The sequence below is a fragment of the Mytilus californianus genome, unplaced genomic scaffold, assembly GCF_021869535.1.
Source record: "Mytilus californianus isolate M0D057914Y unplaced genomic scaffold, xbMytCali1.0.p SCAF_7, whole genome shotgun sequence".
NCBI lineage: Eukaryota > Metazoa > Mollusca > Bivalvia > Mytilida > Mytilidae > Mytilus > Mytilus californianus.
Window position 1 is genome coordinate 99,909,274 of NW_026262723.1, and position 15,587 is coordinate 99,924,860.

At 32.3% G+C, this 15,587-nt stretch overlaps 1 protein-coding gene across 1 annotated transcript; it reads left to right on the plus strand.

Annotated features, from left to right (window-relative positions):
• Window positions 1-3: 3 nt before the first annotated feature.
• LOC127707417 (ankyrin repeat domain-containing protein 54-like) lies at window positions 4-13,491 on the plus strand. Its single transcript, XM_052211911.1, has 8 exons — window positions 4-121; window positions 2,441-2,669; window positions 6,787-6,834; window positions 8,049-8,147; window positions 8,675-8,746; window positions 9,272-9,319; window positions 9,924-10,048; window positions 12,544-13,491. Exons 1-8 carry the CDS (start codon window positions 32-34, stop codon window positions 12,721-12,723), a joined length of 891 nt encoding a protein of 296 aa, XP_052067871.1. The 5' UTR covers window positions 4-31; the 3' UTR covers window positions 12,724-13,491.
• Window positions 13,492-15,587: the final 2,096 nt, after the last annotated feature.

Below are 15,587 nucleotides of genomic sequence, written 5' to 3' on the forward strand. Positions count from 1 at the left end.
AGAGTTGTAAGCGGTGTAAACAAAGAACAAAATGCAAGATGATGAAGCCGAAGGGTCTGACAGTGACTGTTTGAAGGAAGACACTTCAAGTTCCGAAGGAGAATATCCAGTTTATGACAAAGTATTATAAAAACTAGCTGAATATAACAATCCCATAAATCTGAAGAAAAACACGTGTATATGACCGCTTTTTGGGGAGAATAAATAGTAGGAGCTTCGATTGATTGATAGTTGGTTGTTCAATGTCCAGTGGCAATTAATTCATGCATGTTTAGGACAGGAGAAGTTTCGAGGGTTGATTTGGATCACAATGGTACTGAAAGACATGGGGGACAACAAAACTCTGTTTTTTTTTGGGGGGGGGGGGGGTTTCCTTGTTAAACATGAAACATCATACAGCATATGAAGGCATTTCGTTTATCGTTAGGATGTGAACTGAAAGAACGATAAATCTATTACATTCAAGAGTTGAGTTGAGTATTTTCAAAAATAAACGCCATAACACCTTCTTTGCCCCTAGAATCTGCCACTGCATTGTATAGCATTGATTAGAAATTAAGGTGAAAGGATTTCATCAATTGCTAAACCATAATAAATGTAATGTTTAAATATTTTTTTTCTCTAATTTTCACAGAAATATATTATTCTGTTAGATTTTCCACATGGATATCAGCACTGAAAAACATGGTTATATTTTGTTCATTGCACATAGTAACACTTCATGCTTTTATTCCACTTTATATGTTTTAACATGCCGATCAAGTTTATATTTACTTTACCAAAAAAGCATAACACACAATAAAACCATTGGAACCATGGGAGATATTTTTAAAAATACAGATGTTTGTATTGTTTGAGTTATCTCCCTTGATATAAAATATATTTTCTGATACATGCATTTTAAATTGCCTTACAGTGTATTATGCTGTAGAAACAATTTGTTTTATTTAATAAAAAGAAATGCAATACTAGAAGCCTAGGTCCTAGGGGGCCCAGAAAATTATATGTTTTCGTATTTGTGAGTTTCTGTCATGTGACATGTCTGTGAAACTATAATTGTAAATAACTGCAAGAGTTATTCCAATAATTCTAATAAATGGAATTGAGTTACCTCCCATGAAATACAGAAATTAATGTAAGGAATTATTTTCAAAATTAAAGTAGATATGTTGGAACGACATGAATGGCCCCGCTCGTCAAAACAAAATTGAAGCCATTTGTAGGAGTGGAAATCCAAAACTTGATCTATAACTTATCATAGTAGACTGACATACTAAAAATCAGCTCAATCTGTATGTGAAGGCATATAGAAAAAAAGTTTGTATAACTGTCATTTTCACGAAAAGTCCAAAGCCCCATAATTTTGGCAAAATTCAGCAAAGCTGAACAAGACATAAACTTGAACTGTAACTCATCATAGTAGACTCACTTACTAAAAATCAGCTCAACATGTGAAGGCGTTTAGAAAAATGTCTGTTTACCTGTTATTTTCACAAAAGTCCAAAGCCTGTAATTTCAGCAGAAATCAGCTGAGTGGAACCAAAGGTAAACTTGATCCGTAACTCATCATAGTTGACCTACATATTAAAATTCAACTCAATATCTGAAGATGTTTAGAAAAAAAGTCTGTATAACTTATTTTCATGAAATTTTCAAAGTTCAAAGCCTGTAATTTCGGCAAAAATTGTCGGTCAGGAACCAAACGTAAACTCGATCTGTAACTTATCATAGTAGACTCACTTGCTGAAAATCAGCTCAATATGTAAAGGTGTTTAGAAGAAAAAGGCTGTATAACTGTTCTTTGACGAATGACAGATAAGGGTAACACTATATGGCCCTGACCTAAGTCGCAGGGGCCATTTACATCAATAAATATAACAAAGAAATGAAAACAAGTTTGACATCTGTTAAATATGAGCATATTTTCCTGTTTTTAGTGGCTATTTGGGCAACTTCTGAATATCATTGGAATGCTAACATAAAGGAGAATATGTTGTCCCACAAATTTGTATCTGAGAAGCATATGATTTCCAGCAAAAATGTATCTTAGATGCATATGATTCCCATCATTTCTGCATATCTGATTAATGAAAAGAAAAAAAAACAAACAAACACAAAACAATAACCTACATGAGCTCATCAGGTAGTATTTGCCTCATATTAAGTTAACAGTTACATTTTGATTTACAGTCCCATAATTTACCTGAGAAAAAACTTTCATTCAGCCACATGTGAATTACATGAACATGTATTCAGATATAGAAGTGTTTCCTACAGGAGGTTTTTGGCTGGGTGTGGCGCAAACTTAAGAGATAAAACCTTAGTGTTTTTTTTTTGTCAACTTTATTAATTCAAATTACCATGTATACCGAATTGACATTGATTACTTTTAGTTTGTTATAGAGTTGTAAATTTGAGGATTGTATTTTTACAACTTTAGATTCGTCCATCATCTAGTCTTGCAACAGTGCTGCCTGAGGTTGATGTGTCAAAATGGAGTCCAAAGGGCCCTGCTTGTCTCCAGTATCTGTGCTTAGTACCTTTTGTATCAATTTACAATCCAGAATATCAACAGAGTTCATCAGCAAGAAAGGTCAAAATATCTGTTGTTCACAGAAAAAGACGAATGAAAGAGATCACTGGAAGAACAAATTGCAGAAATATTCTTGGTATAAACTTTGAATTTAATTGCTTACACCAGTTTAGTCTAGTATTTATTGTTATATTTTTTCACCTTGACATTTGATTGATGACTTGACAGATTTTTGTTTGGCAACCGTGTGAATTATTTCACTAAGTTTTGTATTTCAAAAGGGAAAAGAGATTGATAATGCATACATGTTTATCTGGTATTAAAACAGATACCTTACCGTCTGTGTTTTCTGAGTGTTATTTATGTGTTTTCCTTGACCACATTTTCATGGTTCAATGACTGTATGAAAAAAACATTTTTTTATGAGAAATATCACTATAATTGATATTTTAAAACATTGGAATGTATGGGGACCACCATTTGATATTCTGGAGTGGGGTGTTGGTATCAGGAGGATTTTTTCTGGATTGGTCATTTAATTTCATCTTATCTACGCATGCTTATTTTTTTGCTAACATTTATTTTCACTATGATATAGATTTAATTCCTGCATTTTGTGTTGCCGAATATTCATTTACATCCTGTCTAGTGCAACGTTACTTATTTTCAGTTTTTATCAGGCCATGTTATTTATTTTCAAAATCACCTCTCCCCTGACTTTGGCCTAAATTTTGAGCTCCATTGGTCAAAGTGTTCGGTTTTTGTGAAAAGGTTAGTTTCTCAGATACTTTAAGTCAAAGGTCAAGTAAATTTGGTGTAAAGAATAATTTATGGTGTACTTGTCTATCTGGATGGCTTCATCTGATATAGACCTCATTTTAATTGGTTATTGGACGACTTAAAGTGTTTGTTATCAAGCCACTTTCTCAGATATTATAAGTTACAGGTCAACTTTATCATGTGAAATCAAAACAAAATTATTTCACAACTTGAAAAGATTCAGGGTTCAGATTTCAGAGCTTGACATATTATAATTATATGGACAATTGTGTATCATTGTTAATCCATAAGATGATTCTAGGTGTTGTTAAGTTTGTGTCTCATTGATGGAAGTCCCAAATCTCATTTTATTCATTTAAATTCCATAATATATATCAACTTAAATTCTATACCCTTCAATGAAATTAAATACCTAAAACTTTATTGAACATGAAATTATTTCTTATATGATTCTGTATAAGAATCAGACTCTTACAACCAAACATGAAAAGAGTAATTCACATCACAAGAAAGTGTGATTTGGTATTTGTGTTGTTGGGTTCCTGTCTCATTGACATACATGTATCTCCTTTTGTTCAAACGATGAAGGAAGACAGAACATCTCAACAGAATGGGTTTAACTAAACTCAGTAATAATGAAGCAATTACTTATAAGTATTATCACATCATTTAAAGTCATTGTCACATATTATAATGATTCTCAGAGGATTCTTGGAAGGCCAAAGGTCGTAACATGGAAACCAAAAGGCAGACAGGTAAATTGACAAAGGAACAAAGGTTTTACTTTAAGATAGATAGGTTGAATGTTAAGAGTAGAAGGGAACTGCAAGTAATAGAAGGGTAATCCTCCCTTCAGAAGTATATAAGGGAATCACTGCATTAACTAATATGTTAATATTTCTGGCATTTTGTTATGGGAGACATAGGTATTACAATCCAGCAGTGGCAGCGACGGCGTAAACTATTCGTTCAAAGCTTTATATTTCACAAGGTAGAAGACCTGGATGCTTCATACCTTGTATGCAGATACCTTATGTTACCAAGTTTCCCTCTGTCATATGTTCATTGTCCTTCACCTCATTTTCATGGGTCAGTGACTGCTTGAAAAAAGTTTTTTTGTTTAGTGAAATACTCACTTATTATGAGTAATATGATAACTATATTTGGTATATATATATAGGTTCCTTGCAACGTCTACATGTCCGTCAGGTAGGGTTTCTCTGACCTTGACCTTATTCCATTGATCAGTGACCAAGGTTAAAGTTAAAGTTTTTTATGCCATTTGATAAGGGACTTTCCGTTTTGAATTTTACTTGGAGTTCTGTATTTTTGTTATTTTACTTTTTACGTGGTCAAATCCATATCTCAGATACTGTAAGCAATTGGCCAACTATATTTGGTGTATGGAATGATAGTGAGGGGTACATGTCCGACTAATAGGTTTCATCTGACCTTGATAAATGCTTACATCCACTTTATTTGAATTTAGGTGGATAGTTGTCTCATTGGCAATCATACCACATGTCCTTATTTTTATGTTGACCTCATTTTCATGGTTCGTTTGTCAATGTTGAGTTTTTGTGTTTTGGTCTGTTTTTCAAGTCCTATAAACATTATGTCAACTACATTTGGTGTATGGAATGGTTGTAAGGTGTACATTTCTGTCTAGCATGTATCATCTGACCTTGACCTCATTTTCATGGTTCATTGGTCATTGTTAAGTTTTTTGTGTTTTGATCTGTTTTTTCAAATACTAATAGCAATAGGTCAGCTATATTTGGTGTATGGAATAATTGTCAGGTGTATATGTCTGTCTGGCAGGTATCATCTGACCTTGACCTCATTTTCATGTTTCATTGGCCAATGTTAAGTTTTTGTGTTTTGATCTGTTTTTCAATAACCATAACCAATAGGTTAACTATATTTGGTGTATGGAATAATTGTAAGGTGTACATGTCTGTCTGACAGGATTTATCTGACCTTGACCTCATTGTTATTTTTTTATGCCCCTGCCGTAGGGGAGGGGGCATTAAGTTTTACCCTTTCCCGTCTGTATGTACATACGTACGTCCCAAAATTGGTTTCCGTTCTCTAACTTGAGTTTGCCTCAACCAAATATTATGAAACTTATACACAATGCTAATTACCACAAAACACAGATCAAGTTTGAATTTTGGTGGTGTCACTTTAACCGTTCTAGAGTTATGCCCCTTTATAAATGGAAAAATTGCAAAAATTTTAGTTTCTGTTCTCTAACTTAAGTTTGCCTCAACCAAATGTTATGAAACTTATACACAATGCTTATTACCACCAAATACAGATCAAGTTTGAATTTTGGTAGGGGCACTTTAACCGTTTTAGAGTTATGTCCCTTTATAAATGGAAAAATTACAAAATTTTTAGTTTCCGTTCTCTAACTTAAGTTTGCCTCAATGAAATGTTATAAAACTTATGCACAATGCTTATTACCACAAAACACAGATCAAATTTGAATTTTGGTGGCGTCACTTAAACCATTCTAGAGTTATGCCCCTTTATAAATGGAAAAATTGCAAAAATTTTAGTTTCCCTTCTCTAACTTAAGTTTGCCTCAACCAAATGTTATGAAACTTATACACAATGCTAATTACCACAAAACACAGAACAAGATTGAATTTTGGTAGCGTCACTCTAACTGTTCTAGAGTTATGCCCCTTTATAAATGGAAAAATTGAAAAATATTTAGTTTCCGTTCTCCAACTTAAGTTTGCCTCAACCAAATGTTATGAAACTTATACACAATGCTTATTACCACAAAACACAGATCAAATTTGAATTTTGGTAGGGTCACTCTAACCTTTCTAGAGTTATGCCCTTTATAAATGGAAAAATTGCAAAATTTTTAGTTTCCGTTCTCTAACTTAAGTTGCCTCAACCAAATGTTATGAAACTTATACACAATGCTTTTTACCACAAAACACAGATCAAGTTGAATTTTGGTAGCGTCACTTTAATCATTATCGAGTTATGCCCCCTTTATAAATCGAAAAATTGCAAAATTTTTAGTTTCTGTTCTGTAACAAGTTTGCCCCAACCAAACATTATGAAACCTATACACAATACTTATTACCTTAAAACTCAGATCAAGTACAAATTTGGGTAGCGTCACTTTTATCGTTCTTGAGTTATGACCGTTATAATGTTGTATGCAAGGGGGGGCATCATCTGTGTCCATGGGGACACATTCTCCATTTATTTTAAATGTTAAGTTTATGTGATACTTGTAGTAAAACCTTTATCTTTAAGACTTTCAACATAAAATCAGTGTGTGCACTCTTGAATTATATACTCTGCAGTTTAAAAACTACTGCAATAATCTAAATGGATTTGACCAGTATCACATGATTTTTTTCTGAAAAGGTTCAGTAAAAATCTTCATAGATTTGATACAAAATATTATTATAAAGTTTTTCTTTTAATAAATATGTTTTTAGATGAAAGAAGATTGAGAAATGCTGCCAATGAAAATGACTTTGAAACAGGTAAAACATTTATCTACTAACAAGCAAAGTAAGGGAAGAAACAGGTAACATTTATCTGCTTACCAGCAAAGTAAGGGAAGTAACAGGAAACATTTATCTGCTTACCAGCAAAGTAAGGGAAGTAACAGGTAACATTTATCTGGTTACCAGCAAAGTAAGGGAAGAACCAGGTAACATTTATCTGCTTACTAGCAAATTCAGGGAAGAAACAGGTAAATTTATCTACCTACCAGCAAAGTAAGGGAAGAAACAGGAAACATTTATCTGCTTACCAGCAAAGCATGGGAAGAAACAGGTAACATTTATCTACTTACCAGTAAAGTAAGGGAAGAAACAGGTAACATTTATCTGCTTACCAGGAAAGTAAGGGATGAATTGACTTTGAAACAGGTAACATTTATCTGCTTACCAGCAAGTAAGGGAAGAATATAGTGTTTTTAGTAAAGATTTAGTTAATAATTTGCATTTAGATGTTGATATAAGCGACTCAAAGTCTAAAAGTAATTATATGTTATCAGTGGACTCATCTTGGATAATGATGATGGTCTAAGTAAAAGTTGGGTCAAAGTAATGATATGTAACAGTGGACTCATCTTGGATAATGATGATGGTCTAAGTAAAAGTTGGGTCAAAGTAATGATATGTTATTAGTGAACTGACTCATCTTGGATAATAATGATAGTCTATGTAAAAGTTGGACCAAAATGAAGTCATGTGAATCCTCCTTATATGCCTTTATGACTTAGTCATGTGATCAAGTATATATCTAATGCTGGTCTGTTGGACCTCAAAACAACTGTTAGTGAGTGTTGCCTAAAATAATTCAGTTATCCTTAAGGTGTAAACAATAAGACCAGTTGATGAGGATTTTTTTTTCTATTTGATGGAAGTTTAGTTAGACATGTTATAAGAAACTGGAGCATGGTGAACTAATAAACTCTATAAAAAAAAATCTATTTTTGATACCATACTCATGATAGTAGTTAACTGTATGAAAACTCCCATCTGTAATTTCACTTTTAATAGAAAGCATTTTAGGATACTCAGTGATGCATGAACAACAGTTAAAACACCCTCTGACACTAGGTAAACTTTTGTAAATACTGGTATAGCCATATGATATTAATAGACTAAAGCTATTTTCTTTGTATTGCGTGATTGTTTTAGTAAGTCAATTATAGTCATGGGATTCATAGTTTATTTTCCTATTTCAGTTGTTGAATTACTTGAAGGAGGTGTTGATGTTTGTAATGCTGATGAAAAGAAAAGAACAGCACTTCATTTTTCTTCTTCTCAAGGCAATGATAAAATAGGTAATATGCAGTTTAATTTTGAAATAAACATTTTTATATTTCACATGAAGATACATTAAACATAGTTGTAGAAAATGTTTTGGTTTTGAATGAAATTAAATGCTCAATTATTAACCATTGTCTTGGGCATAGTGGTAAAAAGTTGGATGGAAATTAGACTTATAAAACAGGGGCGGATCCAGCCATTTATAAAAGGGGGGGTCCCTAACCCAGGATAAAGGGGGGTTCCAACTATATGTCCCCATTCAAATGTATTGATCGTCAAAAAAAAAGGGGGGTTCCAACCCCCAGAACCCCCCCTGGATCCGCCACTGTAAAACTATACATATTAATATTTTGGAATTTTGAATTTAGTAATTCAGTTGTTTACTATAGATGTATTGTAGAAAATCATTATTTTTTCCTTTGAAAAAAAGCATCATTTAATTCAAATATATTATTAACTTGTTCATTTTTCTGTTTAAAAAAACAAAAAATGAAGACTTGTATCTTTTCATTAATTATTGTGATATTGTATTTCCTTCTAGTGAAAGCATTGCTGGACAAAGGTGCCAATCCAAATCTGAAAGATCTACTTGGAAATACACCACTGCATCTAGGTAACTTATTGTAGTTTTAAAGATTTAAAACAAGAAGAGAAGCAAAGGAACATGTCTATACCACAAATTTTAAGCCTGAAGACTTTCAATATGAAAGAATTAATCATCATGAGAGCTACCAAACTTTTACAATGAGAAAACCAGCAAAATTTATTGTATTGTATAAAATCAACATTAGATCTCTGAATGTTACCCCAAGTCCTAGAGTGATATGCAAAGGTCTTTTACATTTTCCAGCAGTTAGGCAATCAACATTTCCTAGAATTTTTGCAAAAATGATATTATGGGGTGTGTTGACTAATCATATGCTGACGCCAAACATACCTTTTGTTCGCTAAAACATGTTTAGATATAAGGAAATGTAGATTATTACTGCTTATAAGGCAGCAACAACCATAAAACAAACATTTTTTTTTTATTGTAAATGGAAGAGAAGGAAATTGTTTTGCTAATAAATATTTTAGATTAAACTAAATCTGTAAAAATTTTTGTTTTGAAATCATATATATATATTTCATCTTTCAGCTGCTTGTACTGGAAAAGTGCCAACAGTTACTCTGCTGCTTAAAGCAGGTATGTAAATTCTCAGAGCATAATAAAATTGATATATTTTAATTTCCTTCTTGGTTTCTCTGCCAAGTCAAATTGTGTTGCAATCAATAAATAAAGAAGAGAGATCTGGACTTGACTTTGCAGGGCAAAATGGTAATACATACCACCATGGGCAAATAATTGCCAGGGGGAATAATTGATCATATTTTATCTGAGGATTCTTAAATAGGAATGTGTTCTTAAAAGACAAATACATAAGCCAAATTTACAGCATTATTGGACCTGAGCCACAAAGTGTCTGGTGTTTTGACTTATTTTTCCCCGTAATAGCATTATCATACTAAGAAATTTGTTGTTTTGCCAACTTTTGATTCAACTTATTTTTGTCAATTGATCATTTAATTTACAAATGCTGTTCATTAGCACACTTGTTTATTTTTCTGTTTTCTTACTTATTACATTGTGAGAAAATGTTGTCATTTATATTTTTATAATTAAAAATGTAAATTAAGTACCGGTACCCGATAATTCAAATAAAGAAAAGGGATTGACGATTCATTATACAGTTTGTTGAATTAGGCATTATAGTAGTTTCTGGTCTTGAATGTATGATTTATTTTCCTAGGTACAGATATAAAGTCAGTAGATAACTTCGGCAGAACTCCTATAACTTTAGCCAAATCAAGGTTGAAGTTCCTTGTAGAAGACAAAACATACTCATCTCAGAGAGTGAAAGATGAAGCTTTAGAGGTACTAATCACTTACACTATTATTTTAATATCGATTATCTTAATTAATAGAATAGGGAAAGCAGTAGGTTCAATAACAATGAATCATAGCTAATACAATAACTAGACAGGAAATTTGTCTTTTTGTTCTATTCATGAAGTCACAAATAGGACTCGATTTAACTTTCCACAAAAATTCAATGAAAACTGGTATATTTCCATTGATTTTTTTGAGACAGGAAATATAGTACAGGTGTTGACAAAAAAGATCTTTTGACGTAAATGTTTTTTATAGCAATTTACATATCTGACTTGAATATTTAGTTTGTCTGCACCTGCACTCTGTTTCCTAGGCCTAAAATTGGTAAAAATTTTGACTATTGTGTCAAATTACGCAAAAAATCTCTGTTTTTAGACTACCGGTATTTAGGATGTAAAAATCAAAGCTGTGACAAAAATAATTCTATTTAACTTTCTTACATATCTTTTCATCAATTTAAAACATTTTTTATCTTGAAAATTTGAACTTAATAATCGAGGCCAAATATGGCCCTTATCAAACTTACTTTTTGTATGTCAGTTTCTTCAAATAAATTTGATGGATTTATGAGTAACTATATATACGGGGCAGTACAAATGTATAAACGTATTAACACTTGTATGCAAATTTGTCCGCCATTACTTAAAGTCAAGCAAGTTGCGATAAAATTTGCCTTCACAATTTAAAACATTTGACTTCATTATCAAAAGTTTATTGTTGCATGACACCAGAAGGTTATTCAAAGACAGATCTAGAGTCTTTTGGAGCAACTTCAGCTAATACCAAAAAGTGTCAATACGTCTCTACATAATTTACATTAAGAAAGTTTATGGATTTCAGCGTTATTTTACCACTTTGTTAACCTTCTCTGACAAAATTCTATAAGAATTGACTGACTTTAACAAGAAGTTTGGTTTTAAAGGAATTAAGAAGTTAAAGTCTGGGGTTCGATAAATGATTTCATAGTAAAAATTTCCATTGCATTTTTATTGTCTGCAAAGATAAGTTTTTGTTCAGTTGAAGAAGACAAATGTTAAAAGGCTTTTTTCAGTTTGCAGAATACTGTTTAATATGATAACACATGACACCCAGACAATCAAATCACATGAGTGAAATTATGTCTGCTTGGAAACAAATTATCATGCATATTTTATGATGTGGATAAAGAAAGAGATATTATAACTGCTTAATTCAAATGAATTGTAAATATTAGCCCTGCATCCACCTCTAACATTGAAATTCAGTAAGCTCTGTGATAAAATATTGACCCTGTATCCACCACTGGCATTGAAATTCATCATGCTCTTTAATCAAATATTTACCCTGTGTGTCTACCGCCACCATTGAAATTCATCAAGTCCTTTGGTAAATTTCTTAGATAAGTACCATTGCATGTTGTTGTCGTTATGGTCACAGGTGTTTATGAACCAATCGTTATGGTCACAGGTGTTTATGAACCAATTTGTTAAAATTATTGTTCAAGACAATTACAGTATTATGCATCACATAGTACATGACATGGGACAATTCACATTTCAGTTTCCAAGTAATTTCATTGTTTTGTCAGTGGTTGGTTTTCTATTGTTTTGTCAGTGGTTGGTTTTCCATTGTTTTGTCAGTGTTTGGTTTTCCATTGTTTTGTCAGTGGTTGCTTTTCTATTGGTTTGTCAGTGGTTGGTTTTCTATTGGTTTGTCAGTGGTTGGTTTTCCATTGTTTTGTCAGTGGTTGGTTTTGTATTGTTTTGTCAGTGGTTGGTTTTGTATTGTTTTGTCAGTGGTTGGTTTTCTATTGTTTTGTCAGTGGTTGGTTTTCAATTGGTTTGTCAGTGGTTGGTTTATTATTGGTTTGTCAGTGGTTGGTTTTCTATTGTTTTGTCAGTGTTGGTTTTCTATTGTATTGTCAGTGGTTGGTTTTCTATTGTTTTGTCAGTGGTTGGTTTTCTATTGTTTTGTCAGTGGTTGGTTTTCCATTGTTTTGTCAGTGGTTGGTTTACTATTGGTTTGTCAGTGGTTGGTTTTCTATTGGTTTGTCAGTGGTTGGTTTTCCATTGTTTTGTCAGTGGTTGGTTTTCTATTGGTTTGTCAGTGGTTGGTTTTCTATTGGTTTGTCAGTGGTTGGTTTTCCATTGTTTTGTCAGTGGTTGGTTTTGTATTGTTTTGTCAGTGGTTGGTTTTGTATTGTTTTGTCAGTGGTTGGTTTTCTATTGTTTTGTCAGTGGTTGGTTTTTCATTGTTTTGTCAGTGGTTGGTTTTCCATTGTTTTGTCAGTGGTTGGTTTTCTATTGTTTTGGATGATGTACTTTTGAAAAAAAATACCCAGATTGTATTAAATTTTGAAACTGTGAATTGTGGATGATATTTGTTTGTTTCTGATGGTATGGCACTATTGATTTTTCTGTAAAATTGATATTTTCCTTCTCATACAAAGTGGAAAAGAATGTATAGCAATTAACCAGTGAGTGATTCTTTAATTTCAGGTAACAGACATGATGAAGACTTTTCTGAATATTTCTGGTCAGACAGAAAATGCTGGACAGTTAGAGGAACTCTGTGATAGACTGAAACAAGTATCAACACGTGAGGATGTCGATCATGTCAACCAGCTTTTGTCAAACTTTGCCAGTCTGGCTATTGAAAAGAATGGCAGTGTAACATGACAGGAGATATAAAATCTCATCTATTTTTCATGTGTCTTTCAATATCCCACAATGGGCAACAGGGTTTCAAAGGATATTGCTATACATAAGGCTATAAGTTATATGTGGTATGAATTAAATTATATGTATTCACATAAAACTATAGAAAAATCATATGGATGATTCAGTTAATGTTTAACAGAGGTGAATACTCATCCTTTTTTTTTTAAATGTTTTGAAAATCTTTTTTAATCTTTTTTTAAATGCAGAAATGAAGAAGAAATTATGTGAACAAATGTCTCAAAATATAAAATGTTAAAATGTTGTCAAATTTTATTCTGGGTTGATTTTAATTGTAATAGTTGTGTAAATACATTTTAGTTACTGTAAATTCAGAAATTATTGCGAGATTTTTTTATTAATGCGAACAATGCGACTTGGAGAGTATCGCAATAATAAGAACTCACATTCTGACATCTCATACATATATTTGTATGCAGATTTTCCTGAAATCGCAATAATTTATCTAGCATTTTTGTCCATTCTTCAAAATTCACAATGATAAATGCACACAATAATTTCTGAATTTACAGTAATGGCTGCCATTTTTAAATACCTCAGAAAAAGGTTATAAGAAACATGAACATTGCATTTGCTTAATACATATATATAAGTAAAATGATTTTTTATCCAACATTTGGATATTACTGATTCTCTGGATATGCAACAGAGAAATGTACCCACAGAAATGTAAAAAAATACAACAATAAATTTGATTAAAAACTGTCATTTTATCTAATTCTTTGAGAATTAAAATATTGCTCATGTTGGCCAAACAATTTCTTTTTTTATAGAAAATTAAGTTTGGAACATTCTAATCATCTGGATCTACATTTTGACTTGACGGTGACCAGCTTGACTTAAGTTGTGCATTTTTGTCCAGGTGAATCTTTTAAAATAATAATATTTAAGGATAGGCATCTTTAATTTTAAAGGGCCATTCTGTGGTGGTTAACCAACAACTTTCTAAAGGTGACAAAAGCACTGATTTACCATCACATGATCTAAATGGTCAGTGTATTTGCAGAAAAAAAGATACATACTAGTGCTGAATTTTCTGCTGCATTTAATTGTGGCAACTATAGTAGTAGCAATCATTTGGCACAATTTTGAAAGAGATATCTAAGAAATGATTTATACCAAAGTTACAAGCTTTTTTTTAAATAGGTTTTTTAAAATTGTCTATAGTACAAAAAGACAAATTATGAAAAAAGAGAACACTTATACTTTGAATAACTCTGATCCCTCAAAAACATAAGGCATACTGGAGTTATTTAGTAGCAAATGTTTTCCTATATTTAAGGATATCAGTCCATTAACACTGAAAAACAAAAATAAAAATTGTTAAAAAGTATATATTATATATTCTTCATACTGTGAAAGTACTTTTCTTCGTGGGTATCAATTTTCGTGGTTTTAGCAAAAGTTACATGTTCGTGGCAGAAAGCTCGACATAGGGATAGTGATCTGGTGGCGGCATTAACTAACTTCTTAAAACTTAATATTTCAGAAGGAAGAAGACCGGGATGCTTATACTTTGTATATAGATGCCTTATGATATGAAGTTTCCGTCTGTCAAATGTCCATTATTTTCATGATTCAGTGACTACTTGAAAAAAAGTTCAGATTTTTTGTACTGTGAATATCTCTCTTATTATGAGTACGGGTAATAGGATAACTATATTTGATATATGCGTACCTTGCAAGGTCCTCATGCCTGTCAGACAGTTTTCACTTGACCTCGACCTCATTTAATGGATCAGTGAACAAGGTTAAGTTTTCGTGGTCAAGTCCATATCTGAGATACTATAAGCAATAGGTCTACTATATTTGGTGTATGTAATGATTGTAAGGTGTACATGTCCAACTGGCAGGTGTCATCTGACCTTGACCTCATTTTCATGGTTCAGTGGTCATAATTTAGTTTTTGTGTTTTGGTCTGTTTTTCTAATACTGTATGCAATAGGTCAGCTGTATTTGGTGTATGGAAATATTTTACGATGTTCATGTCAGTCTGGCAGGTTTTATTTGACCTTGACCTCATTTTCACGGTTCATTGCTCAATGTTAAGTTTTTGTGTTTTGGTCTGTTTTTCTAATACTGTATGCAGTAGGTCAACTATATTTGGTGTATTGAAATATTTTACGATGTACATGTCAGTCTGGTATGTTTTATTTGACCTTGACCTCATTTTCACGGTTCATTGCTAAATGTTAAGTTTTTGTGTTTTGGTCTGTTTTTCTTAAACTAAGCAATAAGTCAACTATATTTGGTGTATGGAATGATTGTAAGGTGTATATGTCTGTCTGGCAGGTATCATCTTACCTTCACCTCATTTTCATGGTTGATTGGTCAATGTTCAGTTTTCCTGATTAACTTTTTTTCTTAGATACCTTAAGCAATAGGTCAACTATATTTGATGCATGGAATGATTTTAAGGTGTACATGTCTGTCTGGCAGGGTTCAAATGACCTTGACTTCATTTTCATGGTTCATTGGTCAGTATAGAATTTCCATGGTTTGGTCTGTTTCTTTTTTACTATAAGCAATAGGTCATCTATATTCTGTGTATGGAGGGATTGTATTAAAGGTGAACATGTATTTCCGGCTTGGTTTATCTGATCAGCCTTGACCTCATTTTCTTGGATCATAAATGTTAATGTGATACTTGTAGTAAAACTTTATATGTAGGACTATCAACATAAAATCAATTGTCAGTATAGTAGGCGAGACATTTCAGCGTGTGCACTCTTGTAATGATTTGTGTACATTTTCACTAACTTGTTCATCTTTCATAACTGCAAACATTCAACTCAGTGGCGGAT

Excerpts from the sequence above, each read along its gene's own strand:
- LOC127707417 (XM_052211911.1), top strand. The coding sequence starts at position 32 with ATGCAAGATGATGAAGCCGAAGGGTCTGACAGTGACTGTTTGAAGGAA. Across the intron at positions 122-2,440 it reads AATATCCAGTTTATGACAAA|ATTCGTCCATCATCTAGTCT; the intron begins GTATTATAAAAA and ends TTACAACTTTAG. Across the intron at positions 8,148-8,674 it reads TCAAGGCAATGATAAAATAG|TGAAAGCATTGCTGGACAAA; the intron begins GTAATATGCAGT and ends ATTTCCTTCTAG.